Consider the following 14140-nt stretch of genomic DNA (forward strand, 5'->3'; position numbering starts at 1 on the left):
GACAGTCACGCGCACTCTTACTTCTGATCCGGGGCCACTCACGCACGCACCCTATTTCTCCTCCCCGGGCCGCGCGCGCGCACACACAAACACCTCGATAGCTCCCAGATAGAGCCCTAAGCCGCTGACCTCCCTTCCCAGCACCCAGATGTTGCAACTCGGCTGAAGAAGGTGAGAGAAATGGCCCACTTGGAGAGGGAGGCAGCGAGGAAGAAAAGATGCCCGTTTCAGAGCTATCCGCCCTGGATGCCGAGTGTAAAGTAGCTAAGAGGATGCACAGGAGAATACCGGGACTCCCCCGGGGTCCCCGCGGACCGCGGGCTCTCCGCACCACCTGCACGGAGTGAGGAGGCCAAGCCTCCACCATCCCAGCCCCCGGGTGGGCTGGAAAGCTGCAGGCAAGCAGCCGGCGGAGGGGCGGAGGGGCGGTGGGACCCGCGCCGCCCGGGGCCCCGCCCTCCTGCCCGCAGCGCTTCCTCGCCGCGCACAGGAGCGAGCGAGCGCCCCGCCCACTTCACATCTGGCCAATGGGCGCCCAGGCCGCGCGCTGTGTGGCCCCGCCCCCGCCAGGGAAACTTGAAGCTGCAGAAAAGTTTGTACAGAGGCTGGACTGGCAAGAGCGGAGCTGGGAACCCGGTAGCCGGAGAGGAAGATGAACCGCCCCAGGTCAGAGCCTCAGGCCGAGGGGACCTCAAGCCGCCCCCAGGGCGTCAGAAGCGCCCTCAGCTGTAGCCGCCAGCCCCGGTAGCCGCCCGCGCTGCCCTGGGCTGGGGAGGAGGGCGGCCCGAGTCGGGTACCCAGGCCCGGTGCCACCTGCGCGTGCCGCCGCACACCTGAGAGCTGTCCGCCCAGGGACGATTCCTACGGGCTCCGCAAAGCTTGGATCGTCTTTGAAGAAACGAAGGAAAAGACGAAGGAAAAAAAGCAATCCATGATCAGGCTTCACTGACCCATTTCGCTGCCCTTCTGTTTCTCCAAGTTTTTGAAAGCTGACCACTGACCCCAGTTCCGGAAAACTGGCAGCCACCGAGAGCAGGCTCTGAGAAGGCAGAGGCTTGGCAAGCTCCACACTGAGCAGGGCACGGCTGAGGGCAGGGTGAAGGCTTGTCCAGGACATCTGAGGCTTGACCCTGGGGGCTTACGTAACTGCAACCTCCGCGGCTTCCACAGGTGAGACAGGGTTGGGGGCACTGGGCAGAGAGCGATGCGGGCGCCCCTGGAGCATAGCCAGGAAAGGAAGAGTTCTCTCTTCAAATTATCTTTCATAACTTGTTTTCAGCGAGATTTTTATTGACTCAGAATCTGTCGGGAAAACGAGCAAGCCACTTTTCCCTTGAGATGGGTCTTGTTCATCTTGGCAGTGGAATGAGTTGGGTTGGGGAGAGGAGAGAAAGACAGTATCAACGTATAAATATTAATGCCCGTAGAGTGGTGCTGCCGGCGGGACTTATCCGGAGCCTGGAGATTTCGGTAGATTTTGGTAAGTGGCTACAGTCCACAATGTTGGATCGAGTTGCCCCCCCGATCTCATCAGCATATTGTTTCTTGGGAGCGGGTCTGACACCTTTTTGCTAGTGATAATTTCTGCTCATCGCTTCTTCGTCTCTCTCCTATTCTCCACAGACCCAGCCTCTTACTCCAAGGCAGTGTACCGTCGGCCACCACCATGACCGCCCCTGGGACCAATGCATCATCCTCCCAGGCCTCCAACCCACTGAACAGCCCAGTGACCATCCCAGCGGTGATGTTCATCTTCGGGGTGGTGGGCAACCTGGTGGCCATCGTGGTGCTCTGCAAGTCGCGCAAAGAGCAGAAGGAGACGACTTTCTACACACTGGTATGCGGGCTGGCGGTCACCGACCTGCTGGGCACGTTGCTGGTGAGCCCGGTGACCATCGCCACCTACCTGAAGGGCCAGTGGCCCGGGGGCCACGCGCTGTGCGAGTACAGCACCTTCATCCTGCTCTTCTTTGGCCTGTCGGGGCTCAGCATCATCTGTGCGATGAGTATCGAGCGCTACCTGGCCATCAACCACGCCTACTTCTACAGCCACTACGTGGACAAGCGGCTGGCGGGACTCACACTCTTCGCGGTCTACGCGTCCAACGTGCTCTTCTGCGCGCTGCCCAGCATGGGCCTGGGCAGCTCGCGGCTGCAGTACCCGGCCACCTGGTGTTTCATCGACTGGACCACCAACGTGACAGCGCACGCCGCCTTCTCCTACATGTATGCGGGCTTCAGTTCCTTCCTCATCCTCGCCACCGTGCTCTGCAACGTGCTCGTGTGCGGCGCGCTGCTCCGCATGCACCGCCAGTTCATGCGCCGCACCTCTCTGGGCACCGAGCAGCAGCACCACGCGGCCGCTGCCGCCGTCGCCTTGGCCCCGACCGCCTGCCGGGCTACCCCGGCCGCCTCCTCCCCCGCCCTGCCGCGCCTCAGCGACTTTCGCCGCCGCCGGAGCTTCCGCCGCATCGCAGGCGCCGAGATCCAGATGGTCATCTTACTCATCGCCACCTCCCTAGTGGTGCTCATCTGCTCCATCCCGCTTGTGGTGAGTGGCAGGGGCCAGAGCCCCACTCGGCCCTTTTCCTGCGTCCACCTCCCTCCTCCATCTCCCGCTCCCTGCTCTCCCTCTCCTCGGCCACCGGCCACCGGCCACCGGCCACCGATGCGTCTCCTCCAGGTCGGGGCTGGGATCCCCACGCTGGGCTTCTCAGAGCTGGCCCAGGCTCTTTTTAGGCCCCGTCGCTAGCAAGGTGCAGCAGGTGCTTTTCCCCTACTTCGCCGAGTTTCTTTCCCCGAAAGCCTGGTTTCCTCTCCCTCCCGGGACAGCCCCTGCCTCTCGCTGCCTGACAGTGCCCTTGAGCCTTCCGAGAACAGGCGCCACTCTCCGTCAGATGAAGAGAGGAAACCGCTGTAGTGTGACTGAGCCCCATCCTCAGGCGGAATCCGAACCGTCGGGGCCGGTGATTTCTTTGGTGTCCACTCCTTACAGTAGTAGGGTTTTTAGTGTTCTAATTTATGTCCGTTTTGTTTTTTTTTCTTTTGGTAGCTTATGTCGAATTTTAGAGCTAGAAGGGATATTGGGTGCATTTTGGTCTAACTCCTTCACTTTACACTGGGAATGACTTGCTTAAAATAATGCCGCAGAACTAGACTATCAAGGTAAATTCCTTGCTTCTTGCCATGCAGTGAGTCCCCCGGGAAAATATCTCGGTGCACACGTGGCCCTCCACGGGCAAGGCCCAGAGCATCATTCTTTCTAGGGGCCAGGAAAGTAAGGTGTTTCAGGGGACCTGTTGAGGGCAGGCTGATGCACCTGGGGTACTGAATTCACATTCTCAACTATGAGAGATAGAGTGCCTTCCTAGAGAGATGGGGCTTTAGAGATGGTCACCTTATTTATTGCCAAGCCAAAGCTTTGCAACTTGAGATGAACCTCAGACCAATCTTAACCCCAAAGCTGCTTCTGTAATATGACGTCATGTCTCCCTCCTAGAACACTTCTAATTTTGGCCTTCGAAATAGTGTGTGTGAGTTTGGGTTTTGGTACACTTTATTTTAAGGACACCATCTTCTTTAAAATTGCCTGTGGATTAACTTTTCAAATGTTTTAAAATGTTACAAGCAGGAAGTTTGAAAGTATGCCTAGTTCTCCTCTCTTTGCACTAGAAACCCATGGGCAGATGCACATCTAGAGTTTCTCATGGAAGCAACTAGTCCTGAGTTTTTCTATATCTCAGAACACCACATTCCTGGAAATTCTAAACTATCAACTTGAAAAAGTTGGTTTTGTTTTTTTTTTAATGCTGATTGGGAACATGAGAAAATAAATGTTATAGGCTATTATTCCTTCTTTTCCCTTACTAATACTGTTCAGAGATTTTAAGATAAAAATATAATATCTGATAACATTGATATTATATCTAATAAAATATTTTAATATAAAATATTATATAAAATTACAGATGGATAAAATTCCTTCCATCTGTAAATGGAACTCCAAGGCAGCGGAGAGCCAGTGTACAGTAGCTTCTTGCCAATTTGTATAAACAGAAGTAAATATAATTGGCCAGAAGGGCCTTTAAACTGTCCCAGGACCCAGGATAATTTACAGAGTTAATTGAGCCACATAAACATATTTTATTGTCTGTAATGGCACCTTTAGAATAGAGGGAGATTTTAGAAGAAACGATTCTGGCTGGGGCCTCCTTCTGTGGCCTCTGCGTTATGTTTTACAGAACAGTAAATGCCAGAGTGAGTGGTTGTTATTTACAGAACATCCACTTTAAGGAATTGAGGAATCAGAGCTAGAGGTTTAGCAACATGCACATAACTTTTAAACTGTGTTTTGGTTGGAGGCAAGCATGCGAAGCTGTTGATGACCGCACAGTCACAGATGAACTGTTCTCTTCAAAGCCTCTTATGGGCTGAAATGGTAGATCTGATGGCAAAGCCATTTATCACAAAGCCTTTGACATTATTTGAGAAACAAGAGGCAAGAAATTATAAGAGTTGTATTTGTGGTTTGCAGACTGACCACATTTAAACTAACAAGGATTGTCTACTCTTTGTAAAGTCAGTGTTGTGTAGCGATATTAAGTCTTTTTACCCTGCAAATTGAAAATGTCTCAGCTGAGAAGTAATCACATAGACATACCTTTGTAAGTAATAAGAAATCATACAAGTAATGGTAGCTTCAGAATAGATTTAATTGTAAATTAATGATAAGAATGATGTCATTATATTACTCACCCACCCACATTTTAGCAATGACTGAAAGAATTAAATGGGAAGCATCCACAACTGTAGCCTTCCTTGGATCACTTTTACAACTTTCTTGGGTTATTTTTTTTTGCTTGTTTTTTCACATTTCTCACATTCATGTTGTAATTTGAGTTGAAAATTTCTGAACTCTGACTTATAAAACAGTCAGATCTATCTTCAGTTTCAAGGAAACTAATGAAGAATCTCTTTTAACTTTATCAAATCAAGTTGGTTGCTAATCCTATTTGAGGCAAATCAAACCCTTCCAAACATTTAAAATGCTTTGGAAATAATGGAGCAAATATGGTTTATGTGCAATTTCACAAAAATCTTGACTTACAATACATAAGGAAAACAAGCATCTCTGTAAAGCGGCCACATTTTTGTCTTTCGGATACCAGAGAAAGAAAAACGACAGTGGCTCTTAGAAGGCAGTTGATATTGAATTTAGTATAAAAGTCAATTTTAATCTGTTCTCCAAAATATATATATATCTCACAAATAGAACTTGGAATGGAAATTTGAGAAAGGTTGGAAAAATTAATTGTGGTTATATAAGGAACTGTGCTGAAGTTGCAAAATTTTCTAAAGTGAGTCATAAGCAATGAAAAGAAAAGATGTAAATACAATCAACAGGGAACATTGCATGACAAGGTTTAGTGGGACAAGGTTAATGCCACTTTGTCTGTTCTGTTTATAAGCAGTCTCTGGTTTTTGAAATATAAGAGAAGCTAAAGAAATGAAAGAGTTTATGCTCAAAATAAATAAAAGGGGATGAATTCTTTAGAAATATGCAAGTGAGACAGCCTAAGGTCCTGGTGTTAAATGCCACAGCTGGATCAATGTCTGGTGCCTAATTTTGTTACTAATGTTAGACATTATTGTAATCCAGTCTTTGGCCTCAGGGTTCAACGGTTACACTACAGGATTTGAAAGGCATTTTCCCCCATGCACAGGCATGCTATGGCAGTATTTATTGCTTACTTGTTTCCTTTATTTTCTTTCTCCTCACTCTGAAGTAGCAAGCCTTCACCTCTATTAAGAGTAGAATGGCCAGTTTGATTCATCTTCTGCCTGGGAGGAGTGAAACTTAGGAAAATAGCTTCCTTTAAGTGTTTATTTGGTTCCTTACTATAAACTAGTTGTCTGTTTAAGCCTTCATCAGTATTTGATCGCCAAAGGTTTATTAGAGCAGAGGAAAACTGTGTAAATAGATACACTTTTGTTTACTGCAGGCAGACTGGAAGTGGAAACTAAAAGAAACTGATGGGGTTCCGGATGAGTTAAAAATCACATCTAGAGGTACATGAAGAATGACATAAAGCCAGGCACTATTTCAGCAGAACCTGAAGGATTTGATTATTTTCAAATAAATTTGGCTAAATTTTTAAAAAGTAGCAATTCCCAAAAGCAGAATTTTAGCCAGAACATAAAATTGCAGACCCAGGAGTAGTTCCTTGAAGACTGTGGAGTAGCACATAGAAGTAAGGTTGTTTTCTCTGCTTCTCCTCTGAGTCTTTAAAAAAGCTCTAGGAAGAAAGGAGGGCTGACCAATATTTTCACTGCCTCTGCACCTCAGATTCCTCAACTGCAGGTAATAACTTTATTTCATGCTACTTCCTGGGTGGCTGTGAGTGAGTCCTAGTCTAAGGCTGTTTTCACCATGCTTTGCTGACCTGTCAAGACTTGATTTTATGGAACGTCTGCTAACAAGATATCCTCCCCCAAGAGCTGAAGTGAGTTTTGAAGGTTCTTGTTAGAATGTTGAAAGTTAAGGGTTCAAAGAAACTAAACACTTCAGAAGTAAATTTTCAGTGTACACACTGACTTGTAGAGGTGAAGCAGTTGGTCTGCAGTTAAATGGCCGGTCAGTGATGCATAGGGAAGGAGAACTGAGCTCTCATTCCGCCACCCACCCAAGAACTCTCTCCACTCTCCTTTACTTAGAAATTTTTGTCGCTGAAAAAAAAAGGTGGGAAGAATTTCTAGTAACAGCTGTGTCAATTTTAGACTCTTCACGGGGCAGTTAGATAACTGATCACACACAGATCTTTCCTTTCATGTGCTCAGAACAGAACAAGGAGCACATACAAATCCAACGACAGGTTCTCGTCATTTATTGGAAAGCCTTTCTGTTTCGACAGTCAACTACCAAATCAGCCTAATCAAAATTTCAACATTCCTTTTCAATTAGACATTCCCTGCCAACAGGTTAATTCATTAAACAGGAAGTATGTGTTTTAGATACCATGCACGTCATTAACTATACCCCAAAGCGAACTCCAAGCTGTGGTTTTCATATTATTGATATATTCCACAGTAGCTAAGCTTCCACATATTTGTACTAAGCCCTTTCATAAATTTGCTCATAAATTATATGGAGCAGAGAGCCAGGATTTGAACAGCACTGGGCATTTATCTTTACAACATGTAGCCTATCTTATAGCTTTCCCGTCATCACATTTAATTTTGGGTTTATCATATTTTTTCCAAGTTATGTTCCTGAATCCCAATCTTTAGCCGTCCTCAACAAGTTTAGAATATTGTCGTGTATGCCAGTTCTAACAATAAGCCACAGATGCAAATCTGCAGCTACTGAAGAAATAGACTAATAAAATTGCAAGAGACTATACACCTTGTCTGTATGCAGCAAATTCTTTTAAGGTGTTCCCCCACCCACCTCCCACTCAGAGGTTCGGTTTTCTCAGCAGCACACTCTTCCAACACTGAAAACTGCCTGAACACGTTTCTTTGTGTAACATACAGAGCCTGTTGGACAAGAATTGCAGAAAAATGCTCTCCTCCCTTCCTGACGCTGGAGTCCTGCTGTGGATGGTCCCATCTTAATCTGGGGTCTACCCCTTTGGGGAAGCAAATCAAGTAAAGCCTTTAAAGTGAGGCAGAGATGGCTGTGGTTTTTTTGAAATCTAGTCAAGTGCATGGAGCTTTTGTTCACTTTTATCTTCTTTTTCTCTATTCAAGTCAGTCTCCATTGAGATCATGCTGCAAAGGAAAGCTCCGTCTTCATTTTTTTCAAATCATTTTACCAGCTTTTGAGAATGTTTTCTTCTAAATTTGGAATGTTGCTTTTCATACTCATCTTTGTTGCTACCCCCATGAGCTCTGCTTTCCTGAGAAGACATGAAATGACCAGGTTCACTAGCTTATATTAATTGTAAGCCCCCTCCCCGCCCCCACACACACCCCAGAACACTGGAATAAGGCTCCCTGCATGCACTTATACAGTAGTTTCAATTAGTTACTGCTGAGCATGAGGTGAGCCACAGAATAATTCTCTGCTTGCCTCTTGTCACCTTGATTATGAAAGTTCACTATTAATTTTCTTTACAACACTGACTTTTCTGAAGGGTCATAGGAATTAAAAAAAAATAAATGGTAACTCCTAGTTTATTCCCTTAAATAGCTACAAATTTCATTCCTTCTATAGCCATTTCAGGTATTAAAAAAATTTCCTCCTTTCAGTAGTAAATGTGTTTCCCTCGAGGAAACGGTGGGAGAAACAACTACCAATGAAGTATTTCAATGTTAAAATTTTAAGAAATGCAAACTTTAGACTTAAAATTCTGTTCTGAAAGAGGGTCTTAAAGTGGCTGGGCAAACCTCTTAGGGAGGGCTGTGGGACCAACTCCCAAGTAGAGCAACACTGCCACCTACTGGCTAAAAGTCTCAAATTCACCCAAATCCTGCCTTGGGTTTTTTCTAGAGGCTACATTCAGGGGAGGGCCCAATACTAAATCCAGTTTTAAATCCATCATTTCTTTTACTCTTAAGAACCTACTGTGTGATGTGAGTAAAATACAGACCTCATGCTTTGTATTTTACCATAATTCCATTGTCAGGAGATAATTCTTAAGCAGAAAGCTAGCTAGCCTGGTAAAACAGAAAAAGCAACATGCAAGTCATTTGGAGACCTGAGGCCCAGGCCAGAATCAGCCACCAACATGGTGGGGATCTAACTAAAGGTCTCAAAACTTCCTGGTCTCAGTAACACTTCCCTGAGAAAAGGTCTGTAGACCTGAGGGAATCTCTGTGTCCAGGCACAGCTGAGAACCGCAATGAAGAGTATGGTAGGAAGAAACCAAGATGCTTTGTTCCATTGGTTTTTGAAAGGACAGAAGGTCAGTCATCCTTTGTCTTGGAAAAATCATTTATACAAGCATAGTTTCTAAAAATATTTTAAGAGTTGTCATCATAGGAACTTCACTGCAGGGGGGTGTGTGTTCTGTCCCTAGCCAGGGAACTTAAGATCTCACATGCTGTGCGGTTTGGCCAAAAAAAAAAGAGTAGTCATCATATACTGCTGTTCATTCTAGTACACTTTTTATTTAGCTGTCTTCCAGAGATCAAGGGAATAATTTCCTCTTGGAGCCATTTCACCATTTTATTCTATGAGAGTTACAGGGCTGTATGTAATTGCTTATCCAAAATATTTAGGACCAAGTGTGTTTTAAATTCAGAATTTCTTTGCTTTTAGAAAAGTAATTTAGTAATCTACATATAATATGTAATATCCCCATCAGAAACTGGAATGGGACCTCTGGAGCAAAACATGGGAATATTCACATCAAGTGGAATAAATAAAATTATAAATAGCATCATGGTCTAGTCAGTTCAGGTTTTGCAACTGAAAACAAAACAAATGAATATCAAAACAACAGCAACTTCTTGATAAAGGATTATAGACCTGTAGTTGATTGAGGTCTAAATTCCAGTATAGGAAGAAGTAGAAATATACTTACACCCCACTGATCTAGTATCATTTAGAAATGTTTCATATAAGTTGACTTTTGCAGATTAATGAGATTTATTTACATGTTTTAGACTTCTTTTTATCCAGTTTGTTATAAATCTTTCTAAAATATCCCTGTTCTTTCTCGGTGATTCATATACCATAAATATTAATTATTTTACTGTATGACAAAGTGGCACTGTCATCAGCTCCTCTTAATGTTAGACCTATTTGCCCTTAGTTAAATGGCTCCAGCTATGCTTTTATAGTTCATTCTTCTTTTTATGGTTTTTAATGCATCTTTCTTGGCTGTGAGACTCACCTCTTACTTCTCCCTGACCTAAAATAATTACTAATGGCAAGTAATAATTATCAAATAATTATATTATCTTAAAAACAACTATTTTTATACGAATTATTGTGAGATTTTTATAAAATGATCCTGGTAGAATTAGAAGTAAGACTCAGATAGCATCATCATCCTTTAACAGTAAAATTTTGGGTTTTTTGGTGTCTGTCTTGTGTGTGTGTGTATTTATATACACATATATATTTATTTAGATATAATTGACATATAATATTGTATTTATTTCAAGTGCATAGCATAATGATTCGATATTTGTATATATTGCAAAATAATCACTATGATAAGTCTAATTAACATCCATCCCCACACATAGTTAGAAGATGTTTTTCTCATGATGAGAGCTTTTAAGATCTACTCTTTAGGAGTAAATATGGAAGTGTATGTTTTACAAGTGCTTTTTCGAAGTAGACTCACAGATATAGACAACAAACTAGTGGTTACCAGTGGGGAGAGAGAGGAGGGTACAATATAGAGGTAGGGAATTAAGAGGTAAAACTATTAGGTATTAAATAAGATACAAGGATATATTGTACAACACAGAGAATATAGCCAGTATTATATAATAACTATAAATGGAGTATTATCTTTAATAATAGTGAATCACTATACTGTACACCTGTCATTTACATAATATTATACTTTAATTTTAAAAAAGAGAAAATAAGAAGTGCCTTTTCCACTAAGGAATAAAATGATAGTTTTCCTCAAGTTTACAAATTTATACTGTCTTCATTGAGTCTGGTCTGTCCAGAGTGCTCCTGGCTGTTTATTCTAAAATGCTCCAGAGATACAAAGGAGGGGTGGATTCCAGTGGAGGCTTCAGAATGGACTCAGAGTGGCAGATGTTGAACAGAACTATAGTTCCCAAGCAGCAGGGAGCCATTGAAGGTTTAGCAGCCGAGTAGCATAATCAAATCTGCATTTGAGAAATAATCCTCTGGTGGCAGTTTGGAGGATGGTTTGGAGAGAACAGGAAGTGGAGATGGGAAAGCGAGTTTGGTGGTTGATGCAATAATCTAGGTGAGGAATGCAGTTAGAGGGAAAAAAAAAAACTAACTGGGAAACATTTTCTTTTCTTTCTTCTTTTATTATTATTTATTTATTGACACATAATTGTTTTATGGAAAAGGTTTTTGAAGTAAGAGTTGATAACACTTGATTATTATTATAACTAGGGAACAGCTTCATATCGAGAAAATAAAATCTATTCTCTGGCCATTCTAGGTAATAATAGATTCAAATATTGGTTTAAAATTTCCAAGTTTAAAAGTTTCTCAGTATTCTGTGAGAAAGCACAGAAATGAAGTTAATAAAATTCTTCTCCAGGAACCTTTATGCCTATGTTACCTGTACACACATTGCATTATTTTATCCATCTTTGACCTAGAGAAGATATTCATAAGGTAGTTACTGATATATTAAAGTTATACTAACTTGATAAATGGTAATCGGTGGTCCTCCTGGTTCTAATTGTATATGCTGCTCTTTTCTCGGCACTTTTTTTTTCTTTTAACTTAAAAAATTTTTTTGATCATGCTCCAGGGCATGTGGGATCTTAGTTTCCTTATCCAGGGACTGAACCCAGGCCCCCTCCATTTTAAGTACCAGTCTTAACCACTGAACCACCAGGGAGGTCCCCTCTTGGCACTTATTAACAGAAAAGAGGGCAGCTAATGCTACTAATGGCTCAGTCGGTAAAGAATCCGCCCGCAGTGTGGGAGACCTGGGTTCGATCCCTGGGCGGGAAGATCCCCTGGCGGAGGGCATGGCAACCCACTCCAGTATTCTTGTCTGGAGAATCCCATGGACAGAGGAGCCTGGCGGGCTACTGTCCATGGGGTCGCGATGAGTCAGACAGACTGAGCGACTAAGCACTCACAACAAGGTTACTAAATGAGACGCTGCATGCAAATATTTTCCCAGTTGATGAATGAATGCTAAACACTAAACGTGGGCATCTCCTTTTCGCAGGTGCGGGTGTTCGTCAACCAGTTATATCGGCCACACCTGGAGCCAGTCATCAGCAAAAACCCGGATTTGCAGGCCATCCGAATTGCTTCTGTGAACCCCATTCTGGACCCCTGGATATACATCCTCCTGCGGAAGACAGTGCTCAGCAAAGCCATAGAGAAGATCAAATGCCTCTTCTGCCGCATCGGCGGGTCGCGCAGGGAGCGTTCCGGGCCGCACTGCTCAGACAGCAGAAGGACGTCCTCCGCCGTGTCCGGCCACTCCCGCTCCTTCCTCTCCCGGGAGCTGAAGGAGATCAGCAGCACGTCGCAGACCCTCCTGTACACGCCAGAACTCAGTGAAAACGGCCTCGGGGGAGGCAGGAATCTACTGCCAGGTGTGCCCGGCGTGGGCCTGACCCAGATAGACAGCACGTCGCTTAGGACGCTGCGGATATCGGAGACCTCAGACTCCTCACAGGGGCAGGACTCGGAGAGCTTCCTACTGGTGGACGAGGTTGGCGGGAGCTGCAGGGCTGGGCCCGCCCCCAAGGGGAGCTCCCTGCAAGTCACGTTTCCTAGTGAAACGCTGAACTTATCAGAAAAATGTATATAGTAGTGAAGGGAAGACGTACAGCACTATTTCTGGAAGCTTCGAAGATCCCGTGCAATAGACACATCAGTGAGCTGTTTGGCCAGTGCTGAGAGGGCTCTTTTCATCCTATCACGCGCATTAGAGAACACTCGGGCTTCTGAGCACTTTGCAGACAGACGAGTTGCTTCTTCTGGGTCCTGAGGTCTGAAGCCTTGACTGCCACCTCGCTGTAACAACAGCGTTTCGGTGACAACTTGATGGCTGGGAAGATGCACCCTCAGTTTTTCTACTTGACAGGAGGACAGCATAAGTTTTGCTATTTTCATAAAATCAAGAGCTTTATATGTGGCACACAGCAGAAGTTCATGTACAGAAGGGCTCTATTCCAATAAACCATAAAGGACTGTCTTATGGATGATTTAAGGGTCTCACTAAAGCATGAAATGTGAATTTTATTGTTGTAAATATGATTTAAGGTATTTAAAGTATTTTCTTCTCTGTGAGAAGGTTTATTGTTAATACGAGGTATAATAAAATTGTGGTAATCCCTCTCCCCCTAGTATAACCAGCTGAAGTTGCAGATGTTAAGATATTTTTCATAACCAAGGTCAGCCCAAGGTGTTGAAAATTCAGTGAGTCAGATCTAAAAAATAAAGACAAATTTTTAAAAGATTTAGCACTATTAAAGGAATAAAGCAAAATGCTATTTAAGACATGGACATTACAAGCCAAAATAGTAAAGTTCTTTCCAAGCTATGTGTAATACATAGTGAAAAATGTTTAGTGATGCTGCATGTATCTATCCAGAAAACTGTGATTTCAGGAGACCCTAACATGCTGATAAATATTTTGTACTTTTGTCTTCACTAGCTGGTCCTTTTTAAAATGTAACAAAGCTTTTAAAAAGTGTTAGTAACCCATAATTGAAGTGTGTAATATAAAAAGTAAGCAGCTTGTTTTCCCCCTTGGAAATGTGCATAGTTTTACTTTCCTAAGGAATGATCTAGAATATTCTTTAAAATTTAAGAGAAAGGCAGATTGCACCATGAAGGGTTTTACGGGAGGTGTGGAAGGATTGATTAGCCTTTCACAGATGTCACAATAGAAGGGGCACAAAACCTGGGCATGTAAGGATCATCTTCTAAAAGTTTTGTGTAATGCCCAGTCATGCTGTACACATATCTGAAGCACCTTTCTCAAAGAAATATTGAGCATGTTTTGTTGCTTACAGTGTCTTCGTGAATTGCTTGGTTGTAATTAAATTGAGCCTAATAGTAATGTGGTTTTAAGAAGCAGTTGTGCCAACTGAAATTATTTTGGAGATTACAATAAATAAATACACTCAATTGGAGTTCCATATCATCAGTTTTGGAAACTTGTGTGATTTTTGTGTGTTTGTTTCAGGTCATCTTCCATCTTTTTAAATTGAAATAGTTTTTCTTTATTTTACAAATAATGTCCAATGTAAAGTTGCAAGAATAGTACAAATCCTTGGAGCCACTTAATGAAGAATGGCATTTAGAAACCAAGATCTGGGAGCAAAGTGTGCTCAAAATTACCAGTTTGTATGGATGGTAGTGGAGACAGTATTATGCTTAACTTGCTACCTGTAAAGAATCTAAATATTTATTATTAACTCATTAGCAGACTTGTGGCCTTTCCTACTTGTAAATTCTCTAGATCTCTGCTTTTCAAACTTTAGCATGCATCAG

At 43.4% G+C, this 14140-nt stretch overlaps 1 protein-coding gene across 1 annotated transcript; it reads left to right on the forward strand.

Moving 5' to 3' along the window:
* The first annotated feature begins 598 nt into the window (after positions 1 to 598).
* On the forward strand, positions 599 to 13793 carry PTGER4 (prostaglandin E receptor 4). Its single transcript, XM_081517535.1, has 3 exons — positions 599 to 1170; positions 1624 to 2551; positions 11856 to 13793. Exons 2-3 carry the CDS (start codon positions 1667 to 1669, stop codon positions 12447 to 12449), a joined length of 1479 nt encoding a protein of 492 aa, XP_081373661.1. The 5' UTR covers positions 599 to 1170; positions 1624 to 1666; the 3' UTR covers positions 12450 to 13793.
* The last annotated feature ends 347 nt before the right edge of the window (positions 13794 to 14140 follow it).

The sequence above is a fragment of the Giraffa tippelskirchi genome, chromosome 8 (assembly GCF_054371585.1).
Source record: "Giraffa tippelskirchi isolate mGirTip1 chromosome 8, T2T-mGirTip1v1.2.pri, whole genome shotgun sequence".
In the NCBI taxonomy this organism is placed as follows: domain Eukaryota; kingdom Metazoa; phylum Chordata; class Mammalia; order Artiodactyla; family Giraffidae; genus Giraffa; species Giraffa tippelskirchi.